This window comes from Ornithorhynchus anatinus, chromosome 3 (assembly GCF_004115215.2).
Source record: "Ornithorhynchus anatinus isolate Pmale09 chromosome 3, mOrnAna1.pri.v4, whole genome shotgun sequence".
Lineage (NCBI taxonomy): Eukaryota > Metazoa > Chordata > Mammalia > Monotremata > Ornithorhynchidae > Ornithorhynchus > Ornithorhynchus anatinus.
In genome coordinates, this window is record NC_041730.1 from 92,557,859 (window position 1) to 92,581,570 (window position 23,712).

At 42.8% G+C, this 23,712-nt stretch overlaps 1 protein-coding gene across 1 annotated transcript in view; it reads left to right on the forward strand.

The window, feature by feature from the left end:
• LIFR (LIF receptor subunit alpha) overlaps positions 1–23,712 on the forward strand; it is an 82,075-nt gene that overhangs the window by 11,718 nt on the left and 46,645 nt on the right. The window contains exons 2-3 of the mRNA XM_029059207.2: positions 18,395–18,526; positions 22,542–22,656. Of these exons, the coding sequence (XP_028915040.1) occupies positions 18,445–18,526; positions 22,542–22,656 (197 nt within the window). The 5' untranslated portion in view covers positions 18,395–18,444. The remainder of the gene's footprint in view (positions 1–18,394; positions 18,527–22,541; positions 22,657–23,712) is intronic.

Here is a 23,712-nt window from a genome sequence, read left to right on the forward strand (position 1 = left end):
TCCTTTTCTTACAGTCTTGAACCATTTTAATTAGTAGTGTATGTTAATAGGGCTCAAGGACGTCGGGCCTGAAAGTAAAGGTCTTGAAAGTAAAGGTCCTAAATTATGCAGAAAGCAGAATTCCAATCTTTAGTGTTAAATGTTTCAAGTAACTCTGAACTCTCCCAAGAGCTTAGTACAGTCTTGTAGTACTGATTGTGTAATTTGAGAGATCTTGGGAAAGTAGTATAATAATGGTTAAGTGCTCACTATGTGCCAAGCACTGGGGGTAGCTACAAGCTAATCTTCTCAGACACACTTCCTGTTCTGTACCTGTTCTCCCTCCTACAGTCTGTGGGAGGAAGAGCAGGTGTTCCTTTTACAGCTGTGGAAACTGAGGCACAGAGTAGTTATGTGACTTGCTCTAGGTCATACAACAGGCAAGTGGTGGAACTGAAATTAGAACTCAGGTATTGTTACTCTTAGCCTTGTGCTCTTTCACAAGACCACACTGCTCTAAATTTATCATGTTAGGTAAAAGTTTTTCTTCAAAATTTCCCCAAATGGTCTTTTAGTTTAATCAAGTACTAATCCCTAAAGTTGCTTAAAGGTGCCCTTTGCACTAGCGATAGCCTTATGCCCTTCCTCCTCACATCCCCCAAACTAACTGTCTTCCCCTCTTCAAAGCCCTACTGAGAACTCACCTCCTCCAGGAGGCCTTCCCAGACTGAGCCCTCCTTTTCTTTCCCTCTGCCCCTCCTCCCCTTCCCATTCCCCCTACTCCTTTCCTCTGTTCTACCCCCTTCCCCTCCAAACAGCACTTGTGTATATTTGCTTATATTATTTATTACTCTATTAATGATGTGCATATATCTATGATTTTATTTATTTTGATGGTATTGATGCCTAATTACTTGTTTTGCTGTCTGTTTTCCCCTTTTAGACTGTGAGCCCATTGTTGGTCAGGGATTATCTCTATCTGTTGCCGAACTGTACATTCCAAGCGCTTAGTACGGTGCTCTGCACACAGTGAATGCTCAATAAATATGAATGAATGAATGAATGAATATCTGTCCCCAAATTGGCTTATGTACACACACCCTTGGAGGCATGCAAAGCAAGAACACTGAAAATCCTTGAGGAGCCAGATGGAATAAATTTGTCACTCTTTCAGGCTTTGCTTCTCTCATCACGTTTCTGCCTATCTCTGAAAAAAAAAAGGAACATTTGAGGTGACAGTGGGGTGTCTATCAATAATGGCTATCTCTTCCTCCCCGACTCATTTTCTGTATTCTTCCATTTCTTCTGGGGAGGGCAGTTGTATGTCTTGCGTATGAATTTAAGGCCCTGAGGTGAAATGGCTAGGAGAGGTACCATCACTTACCCTTGTCTGGGGAGTAACAATCTTTCTGCTATACTCTGCATAGGTTACACTGTTGTTAAAGATTTGGTCTCAGACTTTTAAGAAAGAATCACGGTGATGAAAGGATTTGAGACGAAATCTTGTGTGTTCCAGGTCTACTGAGGACCAACAAGGGGAATTGAGCTTAAATTTAACTGGGAGAAATTTCACTTGGACATAATACAGAGTTGACTTGGAGGGTGATAAAGCTCCCTGGCAGAGGTGGTGAGAGAAGAAAAGATGAGTGGTTTCTGGATGGAGGGCTGGAACTGTGGGATAGTTTCTCAAGATCAGTGGGAGTTGGACTCATTGAGGAACATGGTTTAGTTGAAGAGTCCCAAGAAATCTCTGGGACTGATGGTTGGCTCTTTTTCCTGTTATCTGAGAGGGGGAGAGAAGAAAGGTGGGGCATGAAGTGAGAGATTGCTGCTAGACTCCTAGATAATGAGGTGAAAAAGTGATTTTCCATCATTCAGTCATATTTTTTGAATGCTTACTGCGTGAAGCGCACTGTAGTAATTGATTGGGAAAGTCTAATATAACAATAAGCAGACATGATCCCTGCCCACAACAGGCTTACAGTCTAGAGTGAAAAAATGACTTGGTTGATTTTTTTTTTCTCCTACCACTGTTTTTTGTTTTTTTTAAATCAATCCATGGCAGTTGTTGAGCACTTATGTGCAGAACACTGTACTAAACTCTTGCGAGGCTACAATACACTAGAGTTGGTAGACATGATCCCTCCCTTCAAGGAGCTTACTATTTCTTAGTCACAAAATTGACAGCAAACATACTAACAATTGATATGCCAAAAGCACAGATTCTGCTGTTATTACATTCTACACCCCTATTTCAACCAAAATTTTCACAAGGTGCACTATTGACTATAAGAGATTGGGTGAGACTTTGTGGATGATAACTAACTCATCTCTATTGGCGAAGCATTTCCAATCAATAAATAGTATTTCTTGAGCATTGTTTAGATACTACTCCCTATCAAGTGCTTGGGAAAGTGCAATAGTAATAATAAGAGTTATATTTCTAAAATGCTAAGCACTGGGGTAGGTGCAAAATAATTACAAAATGAGAAGCAGCGTGTCTCAGTTGAAAGAGCCCGGGCTTGGGAGTCAGAGGTCATGGGTTCGAATGCTGGTTCTGCCACTTGTCAGCTGTGTGACTGTGGGCAAGTCACTTCACTTCTCTGTGCCTCAGTTACCTCATCTGTAAAATGAGGATTAAATGTGAGTCTCAGGTGGGACAACCTGATTATCCTGTATCTACCCCAGCGCTTAGAACAGTGCTCGACACATAGTAAGCGCTTAACAAATACAGTCATCATTATTATTATTAGGTCAAACACCATCCTGGTCCCAGGTGGGACTCACAGTCTAAGTAGGAAGGACAGCAGGTATCTTGTTGTAACTTCACAGATGAGGAAAACTGGCATAGAATTCACAAGGTCACACAGCGGGCAAATGAAGAGGGGCAGTTAGAACCCAGGTGCTCTGACTCCCAGGCCCCTGCTCTTGATGTGCAAATAAAGAATGCCTGCACTCAAAGTTTAGAGTGTAACTGGAGGAGTGGGGGGTTACCTTAATAACTTAGAGAGCCTAGGATGTTGGATCTTTGTCGGAGAAGCAGTAAGCTCTGTTCAGTGGCTTCTTTGATGATTTAGTCATTCAGCTAGCAGCTGACCACGTGATTCTCTTTCTTCATCTGCAGCCGTATTGAATACAGAGCGTGATGTCTAGGCAACTGAAAATATAAAGTAGCAGTCAAAATTCCAGTCTTTGCCTTGAAATTTATAATCTAGTGTCCCAGCTCCATAAAGAATCCACTACCTTGGCAGTGAGAATGGCTTTGTATAAATTCGGTTCATGTATTAAAGTCCAAAGGGATAAAGGTCAACATTGAAGAAAAAAAATTCCGGGTGTGTTTTGCATTTGGGTTTATTTATTTATTTTTTGCGTGAGACTTGACTCATCTTTAAAGCTGACAATTTTGGTTTCCCAGAAATGTGTTTCTGGCTCAGAATAATATTTAAGTGGAATTCTGGAAACTGTCTCTGTAAGATTTGTGACAATGTATATAAAGTAGGCTGCCGAACACCATTTCAGATTAAATACACCATTCAATAAAAGTAAATTCCGTGGTATTTCAATTCTTTTTATCGTAAATAGTATAATTCTTAGAGTGCCGCACCTTCTATCAAGCACATTTATAGCATTTACTTTACTACCACCTTCTGGTAGAAAAGTCTGGATGAAGGGCAGTGGGTGAAACTCATATCTATTTAAGTCTCTCTATCAGTCTCAATCCACAGTGAAGTATTGCTTCCTGTTTTTGGTAAAAAGTGAATCTAGGGAGCATCTGTTACTGGTAATCAGGTACCAGAGAAAAGGGTGCTTGTAAAATTACAACAATGAAGTATTCTTTTATTTTTTCTTTAAGGAATTAGGTCTATTATTGTTTTTCTCAGGTATAGGTGTCAGCGAAGATAGAAATCTGAGGAAAATGTCTTAAGCATCTAAGTTAATTGCAAAAACTAGTTTAGAGATCTTAAAGACCTAGAGAAACAGTGAAATTATATATTATAGGAGACATATTCATGTCTGGCCCTCTAGACTGTAAACTCGTTATGGGTAGGGAACGTGTACACCAGCACACAGTAAGTGTTCAATAAATATTGATCGACTGATTGATGAGCAGTGTGGCCCTACAGTGGAGAAGCATTGTGCCTGATGGTTAGAGCCCGGGCCTGGGAGTCAGAAGGACGTGGGTTCTAACCCCAGCTCAGCCACATGTCTGCTGCGTGACCTTGGGCAAGTCACTTATCTTTTCTGTGCCTCAGTCACCTCATCTGTAAAATGGGGATTAAGACTGAGCCCTGTGTGAGACATGGACTGTGTCAACCTGATTAGCTTGCATCTACTCCAACGCTTAGAATAGTGCCTGACACGTACCGAGGGCTTAACAAATACCATTGCGGGGGTGGGAGGAGGAGGGAGAAAGTGGACTAAGGGGGTGTCAGATTGCTTTCTTTGAGTGAAGGGTTAGTGAAGATTGGGATATCCACGGTTAAAATGACAGCCCTTTTATAGTGCAAACAGGCATGAACACACTATTAATATGGAAGAGAATGTTGATCGCAAGTCTTCAGCCACACTCCATGCGTGGATGGGGCCTTGCAATCAGTAACATTATCTTTGAAAACAAAGGACATATTTTTTGTGTGTATTTATAGACCTTGCGGAGTGTTTGTGTGCACACACTGCATTGTTTAATAGGCGGTCCGGACTCTCACTAGGCAACAGAAGCCAGTGCAGTGATTCTCAGACTTTTTTGAGGGGGGCCCTCGATCTCTTTCTGCTGACAATACAATTGGACAGATTTTTTTTTAAGCCAAGTTTCTTTCAGCAGTGGACTTTGGATAAATATAGCCAAAGAAGTTTTTTTCAAATCCACAAAGAGAAGTCTACTCAATTTCCCTAGCACTTTTAAATTTCAATTTTCCAATATAATTTTATAAGAAAGTCATTTAGGACATTACCGCAAAGAAATTCAGTTTCAAGAAATCCATGACAAATGCCTTGATTTTTTTCCAAGATATTAAAAATTTCCTCTATCCTAATTCTTAAATAAGCTTCCCTCTAGTTTTCATTTTTTTCTTAAAGGGGCAGGAAATGATCACTGCCTTAGTGCATCAATTTAAAAAATATTAAAGAAAAAAGTATTTAAGGGTATAGTATAATTTAATTTTAAAAAATTTTTGGGTGTGCAAAAATTAGTTCAGCGTATCTGAAAGGGTCATACAAAGATGTGAATATTTTTAGTTAAAGGTACTCTTTCCCTATACTATTTTGTTTGTATTCATTTATTTCCTGTGGCTTTCTACTTATTTAGTGTGGTTGGGTTCTAGATTGTGTGATTTCACTCCTGGTTATTGCGAATGGAACAAACTGGCAGCAACACAAAAGAAGCTTACAAATCCCATAAACTGCCGGGAAGTGACACCTAAGGGGTGTTATCCTCTCCTGCGTATCTCCCGCCATTCCTTTGGAGGTTACCTCCAACTGGTCCTCCTTTTCTTAAATCCAATAGATCACAACTCTCTCCATACTTGGGGCCCTCCTAAAAAAAACCCATTTCCTCTAACCAGCCTTTCCAGATGAGTTTCCCGTCCCCTCAAGCTGTTTCAATCCATCAGCCATCTCTAGCACCTACAAACTATTAGAGAAGCAGTGTGGCTCAGTGGAAAGAGCACGGGCTTGGGAGTCAGAGCTCATGGATTCTAATCTCGGCTCTGCCACTTGTCGGCTGTGTGATTTTGGGCAAGTCTCTTCACTTCTCTGTGCCTCAGTTATCTCATCTGTAAAATGGGAACGGAGACTGTGAGCACCACTGGGACAACCTGATCGCCTTGTATCTCGCCCAGCGTTAGAGAAGCAGCGTGGCTCAGTGGAAAGAGCACTGGCTTGGGAGTCAGAGGTCATGGGTTCAAATCCCAGTTCAGCCGCTTCTCAGCTGTGTGACTTTGGACAAGTCACTTAACTTCGCTGTGCCTCAGTTACCTCATCTGTAAAATGGGAATGAAGACTGTGAGCCCCACGTGGGACAACCTGATCAGCCTGTATTCTCCCCAGCGCTTAGAACAGTGCTTTACACATAGTAAGTGCTGAACAAATGCCATAATTATTGAGAAGCAGCGTGGCTCAGTGGAAAGGGCCCGGGCTTTGGAGTCAGAGGTCATGGGTTCGAATCCCGGCTCTGCCACTTGGCAGCTGTGTGACTGTGAGTAAGTCACTTCACTTCTCTGTGCCTCAGTTCCCTCATCTGTAAAATGGGGATGAAGACTGTGAGCCTCACGAGTGACAACTTGATGACCCTGTATTTCCCCCTGCGCTTAGTACAGTGCTCTGCACATAGTAAGCGCTTAACAAATACCAACATTTAAACTTATAATAATAATAATGGTATTTGTTAAGCGCTTACTATGTGCCAAGCACTATTCCAAACGCTGACGTACATACAAGCTAATCAGGTTGTCCCACGTGGGGCTCACAGTCTCAATCCCCATTTTACAGAAGAGGTAACTGAGGCACAAAGAATAATAATAATTTGGTATTTGTTAAGCGCTTACTTGTGCCAAGCACTGTTCTAAGTGCTGGGGTAGATACAAGGTAATCAGGTTGTTCCACGTAGGGCTCACAGTCTTCATCCCCATTTTACAGATGAGGTAACTGAGGCACAGAGAAGTGAAGTGACTTGCCCGAAGTCACACAGCTGACAAGTGACGGAGCTGGGAATTAGAACCCACAACCTCTGACTCCCAAGTCTGTGCCCTTCCCATTAAGCCACGCTTCTTCAGCATCCTGATTTAAAAAAAAAAATTAGTCAAATGTGTATTCAATTATTTAATGATAAATACTTTTTTCCACGATTCGTGTAGGCTGCTGATTATTAGGGAATGTCACTACTTGATTCTGAGCTTCCCAAGAGTCCAGAGGAATGCACTGTACCAAGTGGGTGCTCAAACACCGCTTCTCTCTGGATTTATGAGGTCCCCAGGGAGCAGAGAACGCACAAGCAGCAATGTCCTGCTGCTTGCCGCATTCTCTCCTCCAGTCCTTAGGGATGGTTCTTTTTTGTGCTTTGACTGTCAATCAGTCAATCGGCTTACTATGTGCAGAACACTGTACTAAGTGCTTGGGACAAAAGATTGAGTTAAATGATTGGCCTCCAAACCAGCGTTTCTTAATGGCGCTTCTTGGAGCTACAGAATTGAGCGTGATTCTCTTGAAAAACTATGGTGGCTCTTGTTGGGATCACCGTTTATCTTAGGGTGGCATTATTTTGAAAATTAGGCTCCTCTATTCCCTAAACCCATAGGCCTGATGATCAACTTCTCTCCCTCTAGACTGTAAGCTCACTGTGGGCAGGGAGCGTATATGCTAAATCTGTTACATTTTACTCTCCTGAGTGCTTAGTACAGTGCTCTGCACATAGAAAGTGCCAATAAATATGGTTGATAAACTTCCCCTGACTTCTCAACCCACCCTCCCAGTTTTATTATTCGCCAGTGGGCACCTTTCCCTTCCTAAACTATGCACTTGGTCCTTGGTGATTCACTGGCCGAGTTTGGGATGCTTCCATGTCTTTGTAGACCGCAGGGCTCAATACTTAGGTTAGTGACTATTTTGGAATTTCTGGAAACCGCATTTCCACCTAAATGTACTCTGTGAGCAATCAGCTCCCATTTCTCTTAGTGAGCACATGCTTTCTAGAGACAGAGCACTCTCTGCACTGCAGCCTGAGTAACTCCTACACCTGTGCTTTGCATCCCTCTGAACAATGCTCTGCACACAGTAAGCACTCAAGAAATATGATTGAATGAATGAATTGCTCTTAACCTTCTTCATCCTGCCCCTTCTTTAATGAGACTCACAATCTAGACTTGGTAGATAGAATTTGGGCATTGACTTGCTAAATCAACTAATTAGTAGTATTTATTGAGTGCTTACCGTGTGCAGAACATTGTACTAAGCACATCGGGATGGTATGATACGTTGAGGGTTTCTTTTGTTTTTCTCTAATGGTAATTTAAGCGCTTACTATTTGCCAGGCACTGCACTAAATGCTGGGGTATGTACAAGTTAAATGACTTGTCCAAAGTCACAAAGGAGACAAGTGGCGGAATGGAGACTAGAACCCAGGTCTTTCCGACTCCCAGGCCTAAGGTTATTAGCAGAGTTGGTCTGTGTGATCGCTGCCTACAAAAAACCTAGTCTCCCACTTAGACTTTACATTTCTTCTCCCACTTGCTTAGCTTTTTTTCAACATCTCTGGATTGATGGGCCGAAGTGCCTGTAAGGTGATACGATTTTGTTGGCTAACTGTGTGGTGAATATGCAGCCAGAGCTATCTAAACTTGTACTGCCTCGATACTCTGTGTATGAGAATTTCTAAAGTATTTCACATTGTTATAGTGCTCATTACCCTGTAAATTTTACGTAGTTCAATTTTTAACCTTATTAGGTATCTTTTTCAAGTACAGTGAGAAGCGGTTGAGTAATGTGCAAACTTGTAAAGAGGCTGAATACTTGCCATGTCTAAAATTACTTGGAATAGGATATATAAAGTTAAGGATTGGAAGTTTCACTACAGCTCTTAGAGCTTGCTTTCACTGGCAGCAACAGGGGAAACCCCTGGAAGTCTCATTTTGCTCTCTTCATAAAATTTATCTTTCCTGTGGTGGAACCATTTAGCTTCTGTGGTGGGGGTCAACAGGAACTGTTAATCAACATCGAGAAATGCCTTAATGCCATAAAAGATATCCTCCTCCCCCACTGAGTCCATTCCTAGAGTGGATGGACAAGCCACCCACTTCAGAGGAAAAGAGCCCAGGCCCTGGGAATCAGAGGACCTGTGTTCTAATCCTGGCCCTGCCACTTGCCTGTGGGTGACCTTGGACAAGTCACTTAATGTCTCTGTGCCTCAGTTTCCTCCTCTGTAAAATGGGGATTCAATACCTGTCCTCCCTCATATTTTGACTATGAGCCCCAATGTCGGGCAGGGACACATTGGACAGATTTTATAATCTGACCCGATTATTTTGTATCTAGTACAGTGCTTGGCACATAGTGTCTAACAAATACCATAAAAAAAACTTCAGAGACCATTGGTTTGAGACTAGAAGTAGGGGAAAAGGATGATGCTTAAAGAGCAAATCTGCTTGCTGCAGCAGCCCCTCCTCCTTGCATTTGTTCTGTCTCACCCTACCTTATAAGATGCCTTGCTTCCCCAAAATTAATTATAACCTTTCCTGGTTAGAGTGATGTTGTAAACACAGTAGCCACTTTAGAAATTAAATATTCAACCATAGTGAAATTGAAAACATAATGGCCTTTGCTCTATTTCTCCTAAACAGCTTTTTCAATCCAGGTAGTATTTTCAGTTTAATGACTTCTTTTTAATCAAGATTTTGCTGTAAACTCTTCCAAAGAACCAAATTTCTTTTAAGGGAGAGATTCATATTTTTTAAAAGCACCATACGATCATTCTCTGTCTGCCAGCAAAAGCCTGGACAAGTACTTGTACCATCGATCCATTGTATCTTGTATCTGACCCTACACTTAGAAAGTGCTTGCTCATAGTAAGTGCCCAATAAATACCGTCGTTATTAAACAGGGGAAAAGGGAAAACCTATAAAATTTTAAAAGCTTACACTGCTGTCCAATACAGTGAAGCAGCATCACCTAGTGGAAAGAACACAGGCCTGGGAGTCAGAGGACCTGGGTTCTAATCATGCTTTGCCACTTCCCTGCTGTATGGCCTCGGGCATGTCGCTTCACTTCTCTGTGTCTGTTACCTCGTCTGTAAAATGGGGATTAAAACTGCGAGCCCTATGAGGGATAGGGACTGTCAAACCCGATTTGCTTGTATCTACCCCAGTGCTTGGTAAAAATAATAATAATGATGATAATGGTATTTATTAAGCACTTACTATGTGTCAAGCACTATTCTAAGCTCTGGGTAGGGATGCAAGGTAATCAGGTTGTCCCACGTGGGGCTCACAGTCTTAATCCCCATTTTACAGAAGAGGGAAATGAGGCACAGAGAAGTTAAGTGACTTGCCCAAAGTCACCCAGCTGACAAGTGGCAGATCCGGGATTAGAACCCATGACCTCTGACTCCCAAGCCTGTGCTCTTTCCACACGTACAGTGCATGACACACAGTAAGCGCTTAACATATACTATATCTTTTTCTTCTTTCGAATGCTGGCTCTGCCATTTCCCTGTATTGTCCCCTTGGGCAAGTCAGACTGTAAACTCTTAGGCAGGGAATGTGTGTGTTTATTGTTATATTGTACTTTCCCAAGCGCTTAGGACAGTACCCAGTAAGTGCTCATTAAATATGATGAACTGCCAACTTCCCTGGACCTCTCATCTGTAAAGTGGGGATTCATTACCTGCTCTGTCACCTGTTTAGACTGCGAGCTGCATGTGCGACAGGAACTGGATCCAGCTTCATTATCCTGTGGTTTCCCTAGCTCTTTCTACAGTTCTTGGCACATAGTAAGTGCTAGATAAATAACACAGTTGCTATTATTAAGTTTGATCAATAGGAGGCATTTTTTGTACTTCTCCTGGATCATCAGTAAGAAAATCTTCTTAGTTTTGTTCTCTTTTTTTTAATGTTTCTGTTTCATTCAGGGGAATCCCTGTTTTGTCGTTTTTTTCCATTCCAGTGACACCACTAACTTATTGTATGTATCCTTTCCACTTTTTCTTTGTCTCACTTTAAAAAATAAAAAGAAAAAAATTAATGGGGTTTCCTCATCCAGTACCAGCATTTCCTATCCTTCTGTTCCCGTTGTTTTAGTTCATTTCAGTTCAGAAACTACCTTTCTGTTCTGTGGGCTGGCCTAATTTTCCTCCTTTCTCCTCAGCATGTGATCAAAGGGGAAATTCACTCCTTGTATAAAGGGCTTTACTGTAGTCTCTTGGATATATTCAGCATTTGCCAAGCGTTTTTCTCGCTCTTCCTAACTTCGCCACTGCTTAGGAGAAGGGTGTCAGTCCCAAGCTCTGCTTCTGGGATCTTATGTTGATTTTTTCTTCCCCGTATTTCTCTGACTGCGTTACTTTCTGAGGAGCAGGGTGCATAGCTTGGACCTTGGGACTCTTCTCTGACCTTAGCCCAGCAGAGTTGACTAAAGTTTGGGGAACACTACCCCAAACCTTATTTTATTTTTATTTTTTGGAAGATTTCCTAGTATGGCAGAGCTCTAAGAAGGGTGGCTGCTGACACAAAAGGGAGCATTTAAATATGCATTCAATCTCCATTTTCCTCTCTTCCCTGGTTGCCTAATACACAGTTGGGATTGGGGCGGGAACTTTGACATACACTTACTTGGAATATTCTCCAACTTTTACTTGGAGAAGCAGCGTGGCTCAGTGGAAAGAGCACAGGCTTTGGAGTCAGGCTTCATTCATTCATTCAATAGTATTTATTGAGCGCCTACTATGTGCAGAGCACTGTACAAAGCGCTTGGGATGAACAAGTCGGCAACAGATAGAGACAGTCCCTGCCGTTTGATGGGCTTACAGTCTAATCGGGGGAGACGGACAGACAAGAACAGTGGCACTAAACAGCGTCAAGGGGAAGAACATCTCGTAAAAACAATGGCAACTAAATAGAATCGAGGCGATGTACAATTCATTAACAAAATAAATAGGGTAACGAAAGTATATACAGTTGAGCGGACGAGTACAGTGCTGTGGGGATGGGAAGGGAGAGGTGGAGGAGCAGAGGGAAAAGGGGAAAATGAGGCTTTAGCTGCGGAGAGGTAAAGGGGGGATGGCAGAGGGAGTAGAGGGGGAAGAGGAGCTCGGTCTGGGAACGCCTCTTGGAGGAGGTGATTTTTAAGTAAGGTTTTGAAGAGGGAAAGAGAATCAGTTTGGCGGAGGTGAGGAGGGAGGGCGTTCCGGGACCGCGGGAGGACGTGACCCGGGGGTCGACGGCGGGATAGGCGAGACCGAGGGACGGTGAGGAGGTGGGCGGCGGAGGAGCGGAGCGTGCGGGGTGGGCGGTAGAAAGAGAGAAGGGAGGAGAGGTAGGAAGGGGCAAGGTGATGGAGAGCCTCGAAGCCTAGAGTGAGGAGTTTTTGTTTGGAGCGGAGGTCGATAGGCGACCACTGGAGTTGTTTAAGAAGGGGAGTGACAGGCCCAGATCGTTTCTGCGGGAAGATGAGCCGGGCAGCAGAGTGAAGAATAGACCGGAGCGGGGCGAGAGAGGAGGAAGGGAGGTCAGAGAGAAGGCCGACACGGTAGTCTAGCCGGGATATAACGAGAGCCCGTAATAGTAAGGTAGCCGTTCGGGTGGAGAGGAAAGGGCGGATCTTGGCGATATTGTAGAGGTGAAACCGGCAGGTCTCGGTAACGGATAGGATGTGTGGGGTGAACGAGAGGGACGAGTCAAGGATGACACCGAGATTGCGGGCCTGCGGGACGGGAAGGATGGTCGCGCCATCCACGGTGATAGGGAAGTCTGGGAGAGGACCGGGTTTGGGAGGGAAGATGAGGAGCTCAGTCTCGCTCATGTTGAGTTTTAGGTGGCGGGCCGACATCCAGGTGGAGACGTCCCGGAGGCGGGAGGGGATGCGAGCCCGAAGGGAGGGGGAGAGGACGGGGGCGGAGATGTAGATCTGCGTGTCATCTGCGTAGAGATGGTAGTCAAAGCCGTGAGAGCGGATGAGTTCACCGAGGGAGTGAGTGTAAATGGAGAACAGAAGAGGGCCAAGAACTGACCCTTGAGGAACTCCAACAGTTAAAGGATGGGAGGGGGAGGAGGCTCCGGCGTAGGAGACCAAGAATGATCGGCCAGAGAGGTAAGAGGAGAACCGGGAGAAGACAGAGTCCGTGAAGCCAAGGTGAGATAAGGTATGGAGGAGGAGGGGATGGTCGACAGTGTCAAAGGCAGCAGAGAGGTCAAGGAGGATCAGAATGGAGTAGGAGCCATTGGATTTGGCAAGAAGGAGGTCATGGGTGACCTTAGAGAGAGCAGTCTCGGTAGAGTGGAGGGGACGGAACGAATCCCAGCTCTGCCACTTGTCGGCTGTGTGACTGTGGGCAAGTCACTTAACTTCTCTGTGCCTCAGTTCCCTCATCTGTAAAATGGGGATTAAGACTGTGAGCCCCACGTGGGACAACCTGATTCCCCTATGTCTACCCCAGCGCTTAGAACAGTGCTCGGCACATAGTAAGCACTTAACAAATACAAATACCAACATATTACTTCTAAGGAAGAGGAAACAGTAACACTGTCAAGATCATCTTCTCAAAATTGACCAGAACACACACTTCATGGTACCTGATCTTCATCAAAGCCGTAGGTCAGAGAGCAACCCCTCTCTTGATTGCTTGACTCTACAACCACCTTAAATAATGATTTCATTAAGCACTAAGTATATAAGCACTGGGTTAGGTAAAAGGTAACCAGACGACAACTCTTGTCTCAGCCTGTGGAAGGGAGAACCAACTTTTCACTTTATAAATGAGAAAACTGCAGTCCCCAGCAGGCAAATGGCAGAACTGAAATTAGAACCCAGGTCTCTTGATTCCCAAGTCCCATGCTTTTTCCCAGAAAGGTAGAAAGATGAAATTGGACACCTCAGACACTTTATATAACTCACAATTTGCATTTGTTACCACAAAGGAGCTCTTCAAATCTGGTTTCTTCCTTCCTTTATTGGATATATGATGATAATTTGAGAAACATCATTCGAGCCTCAAGTCGCTATTTACCCAGACAATATGGTGTAGGATTTTTTAACTTTTGCCTCTTAGTCGTAGTTTTTTTAGGTAAGCCTGTAACTACAGCTGCTGACCTTGTTCCTGTAGAACACAGTTGGGCTGGTTTTTGGTCCAAGGAGAATTTGCTCAAGAAGGTCCTGGGCAATTGGAACGTTGCATAATAATATTCCCATCACCCCTCCTCTAAAAGCCATCTCTGACCCAACTCTACCTTTTGAGTCCCCGTGACTGGAAGTTTGGATATACTTGAATGATGTCTCTATCGTGATTTTTCTTAATACTTTCATTGTCCAGCATTGTTTCATGTTTAAATACAAGCTTTTTTGTTTGTTTTAAATCTGGCAAAAGGAAAGGAGAGTGATTTGCATAATTCAGGGGTGGCCAAGCCTCATGAAGAGCCACAAACCAAAAACCTATTATGGCCAAGAGTCACTGATCACAAATAATTCCTTTAGCTTGAGCAGACATTCCAGAGGGACAGTTGGCAAAGGAGACACAGGGACCAGGTGCTACACACACACCCTTTTCCTTTTCTCACCTCTTTAATCCATTTCCCATTTCTCTAGAAAGTTATTCTGTGCATTTTAAACACTCCAATGATTACCTATTCGTCTCCACAACAAGCACAAACTCCTTACTATCAGCTTTTAAGAACCCAATCAGATCCTTTTCCTCCCACTACAACCCAGCCCACTCGCTTTGCTCTCATAACACTAATCTATTTCCTGTGCCTCACTTTTCTTACAGTCAATCCCTTCCTCACTCCCTCCCCCTTTCGTATCCAACAGACCACCACTCTCCCCATTTTCAAAACCCTACTAAAACCACTACTACCTCCTCTAGGAAGCCTGCTCTGACTAACCTCTGCTATAACAATAATTATGGTATTTGTTAAGTGCCTACTATGTACCAGGAACTGTATTAAGCATTGGGGTGGACACAAGCAAATTGGGTTGGGCACAGTCCCTGTCCCACATGGGGCTCACAGTCTTAATCTCCATTTTCCAGAAGAGGTAACTGAAGCACAGAGAGGTGAAGTGACTTGCCCAAGGCCACACAGACCAGTGGCAGAGCTGAGATTAGAACCCATGACCCTCTGAGTCACAGGCCCATGCTCTATCCACTACTCCTTGCTACTTCCATAAAATGCTACAAAGACTTTTTTATGGTATTTGTTAAGTGCTGATCACCGCTTTCTCCCTTCTTTTGATTCATTCAGTCGTATTTATTGAGCGCTTACTGTGTGCACAGCACTGTATTAAGCTCTTGGGAAAGTACAATACAACAATAAACAGTGACGTTCTCTGTCCACAAGGAGCTTTCTATATCACCTGTGTATTTGCATTCACACCTCCAAACACTTTAATATCCATCCTACCACTAGAGCACTTATGTACAAATCCTTATATTATGTTACTTCCCCGATCAGTAATTTATTTTGTTTTTTCTCTCCCCACCACCTTCCACTAGATCAGAAACTCTCTGTGGTCAGGGATTGTGTCTACCAACTGTATGGTCTTCTTCCAAGTACGTAATACAGTGCTCAGTATATACCCTTGATTGACTTGGCCCATATGCTGGGGTGGGGTTTGGGAGGAGAGTTGCTGCCAATTCATTACCCACCACAGCCACAGCACGAAGTAAAAATAAAACATGTTAACTAGCTAATCATCTACAGTCGCACAGCAAGTGAAGAGATTCAGAAGGTTTAGAGAATGATACTTGGCATTGTTTGGATTCAGTTATTAAGGCAGGATTGTCTACTGATTAGTTTAGGATAACTTTTTCAGAGGCAACTAGAGGGCGAGCCCTTTTGGCTAATCCTATTAACAGAACAGCCTCAGTCAGAGGCTGTTTGCTTATCAGACTTGCAGATTTTATGGAAAGGCTCCAGGGAAGCTGCAAACCCAAAGCAGAGGACTTAACCACCCTAAATTGCTTCTTCTGGAGGGATCCACCAAGATTGCTTGGTGTGCAGGATATTCAGAGTAGCAGTCGATTTTCTTAAAATCAAACTCCTGGAGTGAGGGTCTAGCCATGTGGACAGGTGTAGCTAAAAAGATGTACAACCACCAATCCATTCATTCCACACTAGATGCAAATGCTAATGGTTTTTCTGTGTCTATTTTTAAATCTACCTCAGTTGAATGCCGTTTAAGGAGAGCAGTCAACGCTTCTGATTGTTGTGTGGTTATGGTTGTCTCCTAAAAGTAATAATAATAATTGTGGCATTTAACCAAGGGCTGGGGTATATACAGTTAGGTAAGACACGCTTTCTGTACACTTGGATCTGTACCCTTTGGGCATTTAATATTTATTTACCTCTAACCTGGTCAACCTGCAATGAAGTCATGGAACTATTTTGCCCCTTCATGTCGAATATCCTTCACTGGTGACGCTGATTCCGTTTCGCATGCAAGTTGGTTGCAAATCTCACAACTATATAGATGTGGCAGGCAGCTTTATGCCCGTAGTGTTGTCACCCTCTTTATTTTTGCTGTCAGTCCTCATTACTGTACATGAAACACTTGATAGTCACCCATATGTCATCTAGTTTATGTGCTTCAAGAGCACAGTTCTCAGCATCTATAGACTTTTGGATGACAGACAGATGAAATTCTTAGCTTCTCCCTTATGGTGTTTATCAAAGGCTTGTGCATGGCTCAGTGGCAAGAGCCCGAGCTTGGGAGTCAGAGCTTATGGGTTCGAATCCCAGCTCTGCCACTTGTCAGCTATGTGACTGGGCAAGTCACTTAACTTCTCTGTGCCTCAGTTTCCTCATCTGGAAAATGGGGATGAAGACTGTGAGCCTCACGTGGGGCAACCTGATTACCTTGTATCTCCCCCAGCGCTTAGAACAGTGCTCTGCACATAGTAAGCGCTTAACAAATACCAACATTATTATTATTATTATAATTATGAAGTGCTGGAGTGCCTACAAAGTTTTCTGATCAGACAGTCCCTGTCCCACATAGGTCTCCCAATCTATTTTTTAATCCCCATTTCAGAGATAGGAAACTGAGGCCAGAGATTGGTCCTGCAGCGGGCCAGTGGCAGATCTGGGACTAGAACCTGGGTCTCCTGACTGATTCCCATGCACTTTCCAGTAGGCCACACTGCCTCTGTATGTTGAAGTGTTCCCAATTTCAGTGCATTCTGAAACAAGCTCCTAGGTTCCTCGACACGGTCACAAGCCTGTGTAGAATAGATTGAACAGGCCTATACCTGTGACATAGTTTCAGATACAGCATTTTGAAATAAGAAGTCTGTGGAGAATTTGACTCTGCAGTATGCTTGGCATAACGTTTTGTTTTTCAGGAACGTATCTATAACCTATGCCATGTTTTCCTCACGGATAAATATATACAGTATTATATATTGTAACAGTTTGAAGGATGTACTTATATTCATTCAGTAGTATTTATTGAGCGCTTACTATGTGCAGAGCACTGTACTAAGCGCTTGGAATGTACAAATCGGTAACAGATACAGTCCCTGCCCTTTGAGGGGCTTACAGTCTAATCGGGGGAGACGGACAGACAAGAACAATAGAAGTAAATAGAATCAAGGGGACGAACATCTCATTAAAACAATAGCAAATAAATAGAATCAAGGTTGCTTTGCTGTCCCGAACTCTCTTTAGGAAAATGACAAATGTGACTTAATTTCCTATCCTCTTAGAAACTGTACTTCAGTAGTATTTATTGAGCGCTTACTGTGTGTAGAGCACTGTACTAAATACTTGAGAGGTACAATATAACAGATTGGTGGATGTGAGCCCTGCCCAAAAGGAGCTTACAGTCTACGGGGGACGCAGATGTTAAGATGTAAATATAAGAATATTTAGGTAAGTGCTGTGGGGCTGGGGTGAGTATCAAAGTGCCTAAGGGGTACATAGTGCATTCAGTAAGTGCCCAATAAATTTATTTGCTTGATAACCAAGTGCATAATCAAAGACCAGCATAAGGTTCTGAAAACAGAAATTATAACCTAAATCAACAGTGAAAGTAGTTGGGCTAGTTTTGTTGCCTAAAGTGAATGAAATACCAAGAAAAAATATTTATCATAATAATAATAATAATGTTGGTATTTGTTAAGCGCTTACTATGTGCAGAGCACTGTTCTAAGCGCTGGGGGAGATGCAGGGTCATCAGGTTGTCCCACATGAGGCTCACAATCTTAATCCCCATTTTACAGATGAGGTAACTGAGGCATGGAGAAGTTAAGTGACTTGCCCAAGGTCACACAGCTGACAAGCGTTGGAGCTGGGATTCGAACCCATGAGCTATGACTCCCAAGCCCAGGCTCTTTCCACTGAGCCATGCTGCTTCTCTGGGACAGTTACCAAGGTTGGGGAGTGAGAGGAAAAGTTAATGGCCCTTAATGTTGATTTTCTTCCATGTACAATTTTTATCGCCAGAATAATCAGGGTTGGATGACTTAAAAGACGTTAATTAAATCAGGAGCTAAAATTATTTTTAATGGCATGGCTGAATGTGAAACAAGATTGACTTGATTTCTAGCTTCCCATATATTCCACAGCAATATGTTAAATTCTGTCATTGTATCATGTTAATCTGTGGTAAATATATGCTCTTCTCCATGTAAACACGTGCACCTGATTTTTTTCATAGGTTATTTTTCTAAATTATTGGAGGTAGTTTCAAAAATAAAGTTTCATATGTCTTTGCGTTTTAGGACTGACCCGTTTGTGAAGAACATTTCTCTTTGTGACGGACTGATAAAAAATGTGGAATAATTCAAGTTACCAATGGCTCTTGTCAATAATTCTTTTATGTTTAACAAGTCAGGTACATAGCCAGAATCAAGGTAAGTGTGTCAAATAAACTATTTCCTTTTTTTGATCACTTATGTATACAGAAAATTTGTTTTAGTGTTCATTAAAGTGATTAAAATTCCAGTTTCCTTAATTTGAAATCGACTTTTCACTCAGAATTTTGAGTGTCTAATATCAATCAATGGTATTTGAATGCTTATTCTGTGCAGCGCACTATTCTTAGTACTTGGGAAAGTATAATATGACCGAATTGGTAAACAGAATCCCTGCCCACAAGATGCTCACAGTCTACTGTTGTTCAAGGTGCTATTCTAAGTGCTGGAAAACATTGAATTAGATCCAGTTCCTAGCCCGAAGGTGCTTAAAATCTAAGAATAAGGCGAAAAGGGTTGGTAGTAGACATATAAGGAAAGATGATGAACATGGAATTGCAAGAAGCCTTCCCAGACTAAGCCTCTTCTTTCTTTTTCATTCATTCATTCAATTGTATTTATTGAGCCCTTACTGTGTGCAGAACACTCTACTCAGCACTTGGAAAGTACTGTTGGTCAACAAATTTCCTCTTTTCCCACTCCCTTCTGCGTCACCCTGACTTGATCCCCTGGTTCTTCCCCCGCTTCCCAGCCCCACAGCACTCATGTACTTATCTGTAATATATTTGTATTGATACCTGTCTCCCCCCATGTAGACTGTAAACTCACTGTGGGCAGGGAATTAGTCTGTTGTACTCTCCTAGTCACTTAGTGCTCTGCACACCGTAGGTGCTCAATAAATACAAATTAAGAATGAATGAACATAAAGAGCAAGGCAAATATAACGAGAGCTGCAAAACACGGTGGCTAAAGGACCAGTCTTATGCTCTCAGTGGTCGTGCACGATTATTCAGAGTCTAGCAGTCAGTCATGGTCATCCCAGTATTCTAAAAGTTTAGAAGGGTTCTTGCTGTACCCTCTCGACTCTGATCCCTCCTTCTCAATCTTTTTGCAGTCTCCTTTTCTGCCTCCCGGCCTCTGACTGGGCATCCCTTGAAGCTCAGTTCCAGGTGCCCATCTATTCTTCATCTAGAACTACTCCCTTGGAGAACTCATTAACTCCCATGGCTCCAACTACCATCTTTATGCAGATGATTCTCAAATTGACCTCTCCCCTGCAGCCTGCCTTCAGGCATTACATCCTGCCTCCAGGGCACCTCTAGCTGGCAGTCCCGCTCACCCCTGAAACTTCACATGTTCAAAATAGAACCCCTTTCCTTCCCACCCAAATTCTGTCTTTCCCATCACTATAGATTGTATCTTTAATGTCCTCATCTCACAAGCCCATGACCTTGGCATAATTCTTGACTCATCCCTTTCAACCCCCATATTCAACTGTCACCAAATCCTGTCAGTTTGACTTCACAGCATTGTTAAAATCCACCCTATCCATTCTAACTGCTACTACACTGATCCAAGCATCTATCATTTTCCACCTTTACTCCTGCATCGGCTTCCTCACTGACCCACCTGCCTCCTCTCTCTGTACTCTGTCCCGTCAGCTTTAAAGCACTCAATCAGCTCACCCTCTCCTACTGTACCTTCCTGATTTCCTTCTACAGCCCAGCTTGCACACTTTACTCCTCTTATACCACCTTGTTCACTGTACCTTGATCTCTATCTCACTGCCAACGCTTTTCCCACATCCTCCCTCAGACCTGGAACTCCCTTCCCCTCCATAAATGCCAAATGACCACTCTCTCCACCTTCAAACCCTTATTCAAATCGTATGTCCAAGAAGACTTTCATTTAGCCCTCTTTTCCCCTACTTGCTCTCCCTCCTACATTGTCTGTTATTTTTTTTAATTTTTAAAAATTTTTTATAGGTATTTGTTAAGCGCTTACTATGTATCAGGCACTCTTCTAAGCGCTGGGATAGATATAATAGGGTTGGACATAGTCCCTGTCCCGCATAGGGCTCACGGTCTTAAGCCCCATTTTGCAGATGAGGGAACTGAGGCACAGAGAAGTGAAGTGACTTGCCCAAGGTCACACAGCAGACAAGTGGCAGAGTCGAGATTAGAACCCATGACCTTCTGATCCCCAGGCCCATGCTCCATCAATTGTGCCATGCTACCTGACATACACTTGAATTAGTACCCTTTAAGCCCTTGATATTCACCCCACAACACTTACATGCATATCCATTACTTATTTGTTGATATCTATCTCCCCTCTATTGTGGAGAGGGAGTCTTTCTGCCTACTCTGCACACAGTAAACACTCAATAAATATGAGTGAACTTTGTTGTATTGTACTCTCCCAAGTGCTTAGTACAGTGCTGTGCACACAGTAAGCACCCAATAAATACCTGATCAACTGGAATAATTCATGGTGGGGGGCCCTGGTGATCTGAGGCGCCTGTCTTTGCATTGCAAGGTTGGAGATGCAGCTGGACCTGAAATTGCCGCTGTTTCTTCATTCTGCATGCTGGGACGAGGGAGGAGAGGGGCCCTGGATGGGGAGGGGGAAGTCCTCTGCTGCCTGTTTTTCAGTCTAGAGAAAAAATATGGAATGTTCTGTCACCTCATCTTTAAAATGGGAATGGAGCCTGTGAACTCCATATGGGGCATGAATTGTGTCCAACCTGATTTAGGTTGAATCTACCCCAGAGCTTAGTACAGTAAGCGCTTAACAAATGCCATTTAAAAAAAATGCTTCACAAATTTGCCTGTCATTACTTAAACAACAGTGTATCCATACCTGTAACTTACATGCACATTATTCTGATCTGTTTTACCCCTTTACCCACTATTCCCCACCTCAGTAACTTCCTTTCTCTTAAGCCCGTACCTCATTCTCGATTCTTCCATCTGTTACCTTGCTCCCTTATGCAGTTCCCCTGGCTTGGAACTACTTTCCTCCCCACATCAGACAAACCAAGGCTCTCCTCGCATTCAAATCCCACTTCCTCAAACTTTTCTCAATTTGCTCTCTCATCACCTTGAGACACATCTTGCCGTCAACCATCTCTAGTGCTTATAAACTTACTTAAAACCCGTACTTCTTCATCATCCCAACACTCAGGTATACACATATACTCATTTATTTTAACTGTTTTACTTATAAATATTTTTAGACTCCCTCTTTAGTATATAAAATCCTTGTGAACAGAGAATGTGTAACTTCTTTGTTCTTTACTTCTCAAGTGTAGTGTACCACACCATGTGGGAATTCAATAAGTGCTGCTGTACTACAGTGTCATGTTATTTGGCCTCAAACTGACTCACACAGTAGATACTCAAATACTAGTATGTGGAACAATGTACTAAGCATTTATGGAAAGAATAATAGTGGTAAAATATATAATCCCCGCCCTCAAAGAGTTTGAAATCTAATAGGGGACACAGGCATGAATTGATAGAAAGAGAATGGATAGATGGGTAAGAAGTAAATGCTTGAAGAGTATAGTGTATGGGTTACTACATAAGGGTTTTGAGTGACTGAACATTTTTAGAATTTTCTGAGGTGGTATTAGATGTGAGAGATGTGACTCTTCTCCCTCGGCTATATACATATATATATATATATATATATATATATATATACACATATATATATACACACACATACACGTGGGTGTGTGTTTGTGTGTATGAAATGTATAAACCAAACAAAACTTAGACCAGTGAAGAAAGACTGAACAAATAAACAACATGCTTTATAATGGTTCCACATTGCAATACAATGCCCCCTCCCTGTTCTGCTCCAAAATGTTATGGAGAGAGAGAGAACACGACAGACCCGAAAGGATGATTAATTAAAATTCCCTTGCCCTTTTCCATCTTCCCCTCCAGTTTGGTAACTTCCTGAAAGCCAGACTGAGTCGGGGAGAGGGATAGAAAAAAGATTGTCATCCTGTTTCCGTTCCATACCTAGGAAACCACAAAATATAAATAAGAAGGCTTTTGTAGGGACAGGCTAGACAGGCTCCTTATATAGATGAATATAGTCAGAAGTGTCTTTTTATACTCTATTAAAGTAATAAAACATGCACCATGACTTTTGTCTTCAGGAGCTCCTCATGATTTGAAGTGCGTAACACATAACTTGAAGGCATGGGACTGTTCCTGGAAAGCCTCCTCTAGTACAGATTTTGTCACTACTTATGAAGTTTGCACTGAAAACAGGTAATATGGATCCCTCTCCCCCCAACCCCCATAGGTTGAAAAGCCAAGTCTATAATTCATGCTTCAAAGGGTCTGTACTTTGTTTAGCCATCTCAAATTGCTGGAAAGGAGAAGGTGAGGGACATAAAGGGAGGCAGGAGAAGTAAATATGCTGATGGTTGGAATATTGTACAGAAGGACACGAAAATTTAGAATAGGAGAGAGCACGGTGGAGACAGAAGTTAAATATAAACATGATCAGTAGCAAATGGGGAGGGGGGCATAGCGTTGCTTGCTATTCAGAAATATAGAACACGAGCACAAGAATGGCCACCAGAGGCTTAAACTTGGAGTGAGAACCCTTTTTTTTTCCCTTAATGATATTTAAGCCCTTACTGTGTAGCATCTATCCTTATATCTAGGGTAGATATAAGCTAATCAAGTTGGACTTAGTCCATGTCCCACATGAGGCTCACAGTCTTAATCCCCATTTTACAGTTGAGGGAACTGAGTCACGGAGAAGTGAAGTGACTTGCTCAAGGTCACACAGCAGACAAGTGGCAGATGAGAACCCAGGACCTTCTGATTCCCAGTCCTGTGCTTTTTATCCAGTAGGCCATGCTTCTTTTTCTGTTCTTTGTACCTCGACTGCAGGGTAGAAAGTGGGATGTCTTAGTTTCTTTCTACTGGCAAGGGATTCTTCATCTTCCCTCATTCTGGGTAGGAAGTCATCGGGGTGAAAAGTATAGGGGAAGAAAGAACCTGTACCCTATTGAGACACTCATATGACAGCCACATGTAGTGTTTTTCTGCGGTCTTCCTGAGCAGCTGAGGCATGTCTGCAAATTAGGGTGGGATAGAGAGGATAAGATTTCCCTCTCTTCCCTCCCTTTCCCCTTGCTCCATATGCCCTTACCTCCACCCCCCACCTCTCCTGCAACTTGTTCTCCTAAATCAAGATTTGGAAATATGTGACCCGCATACTCCAGCCACAGGATTTTAAATAGTTTCATGGCTACTTGAAGATGTGGCTCTGTCCCCTTGTTCTGGGTATTTTTTCATGCTTTCCCTGTCCAA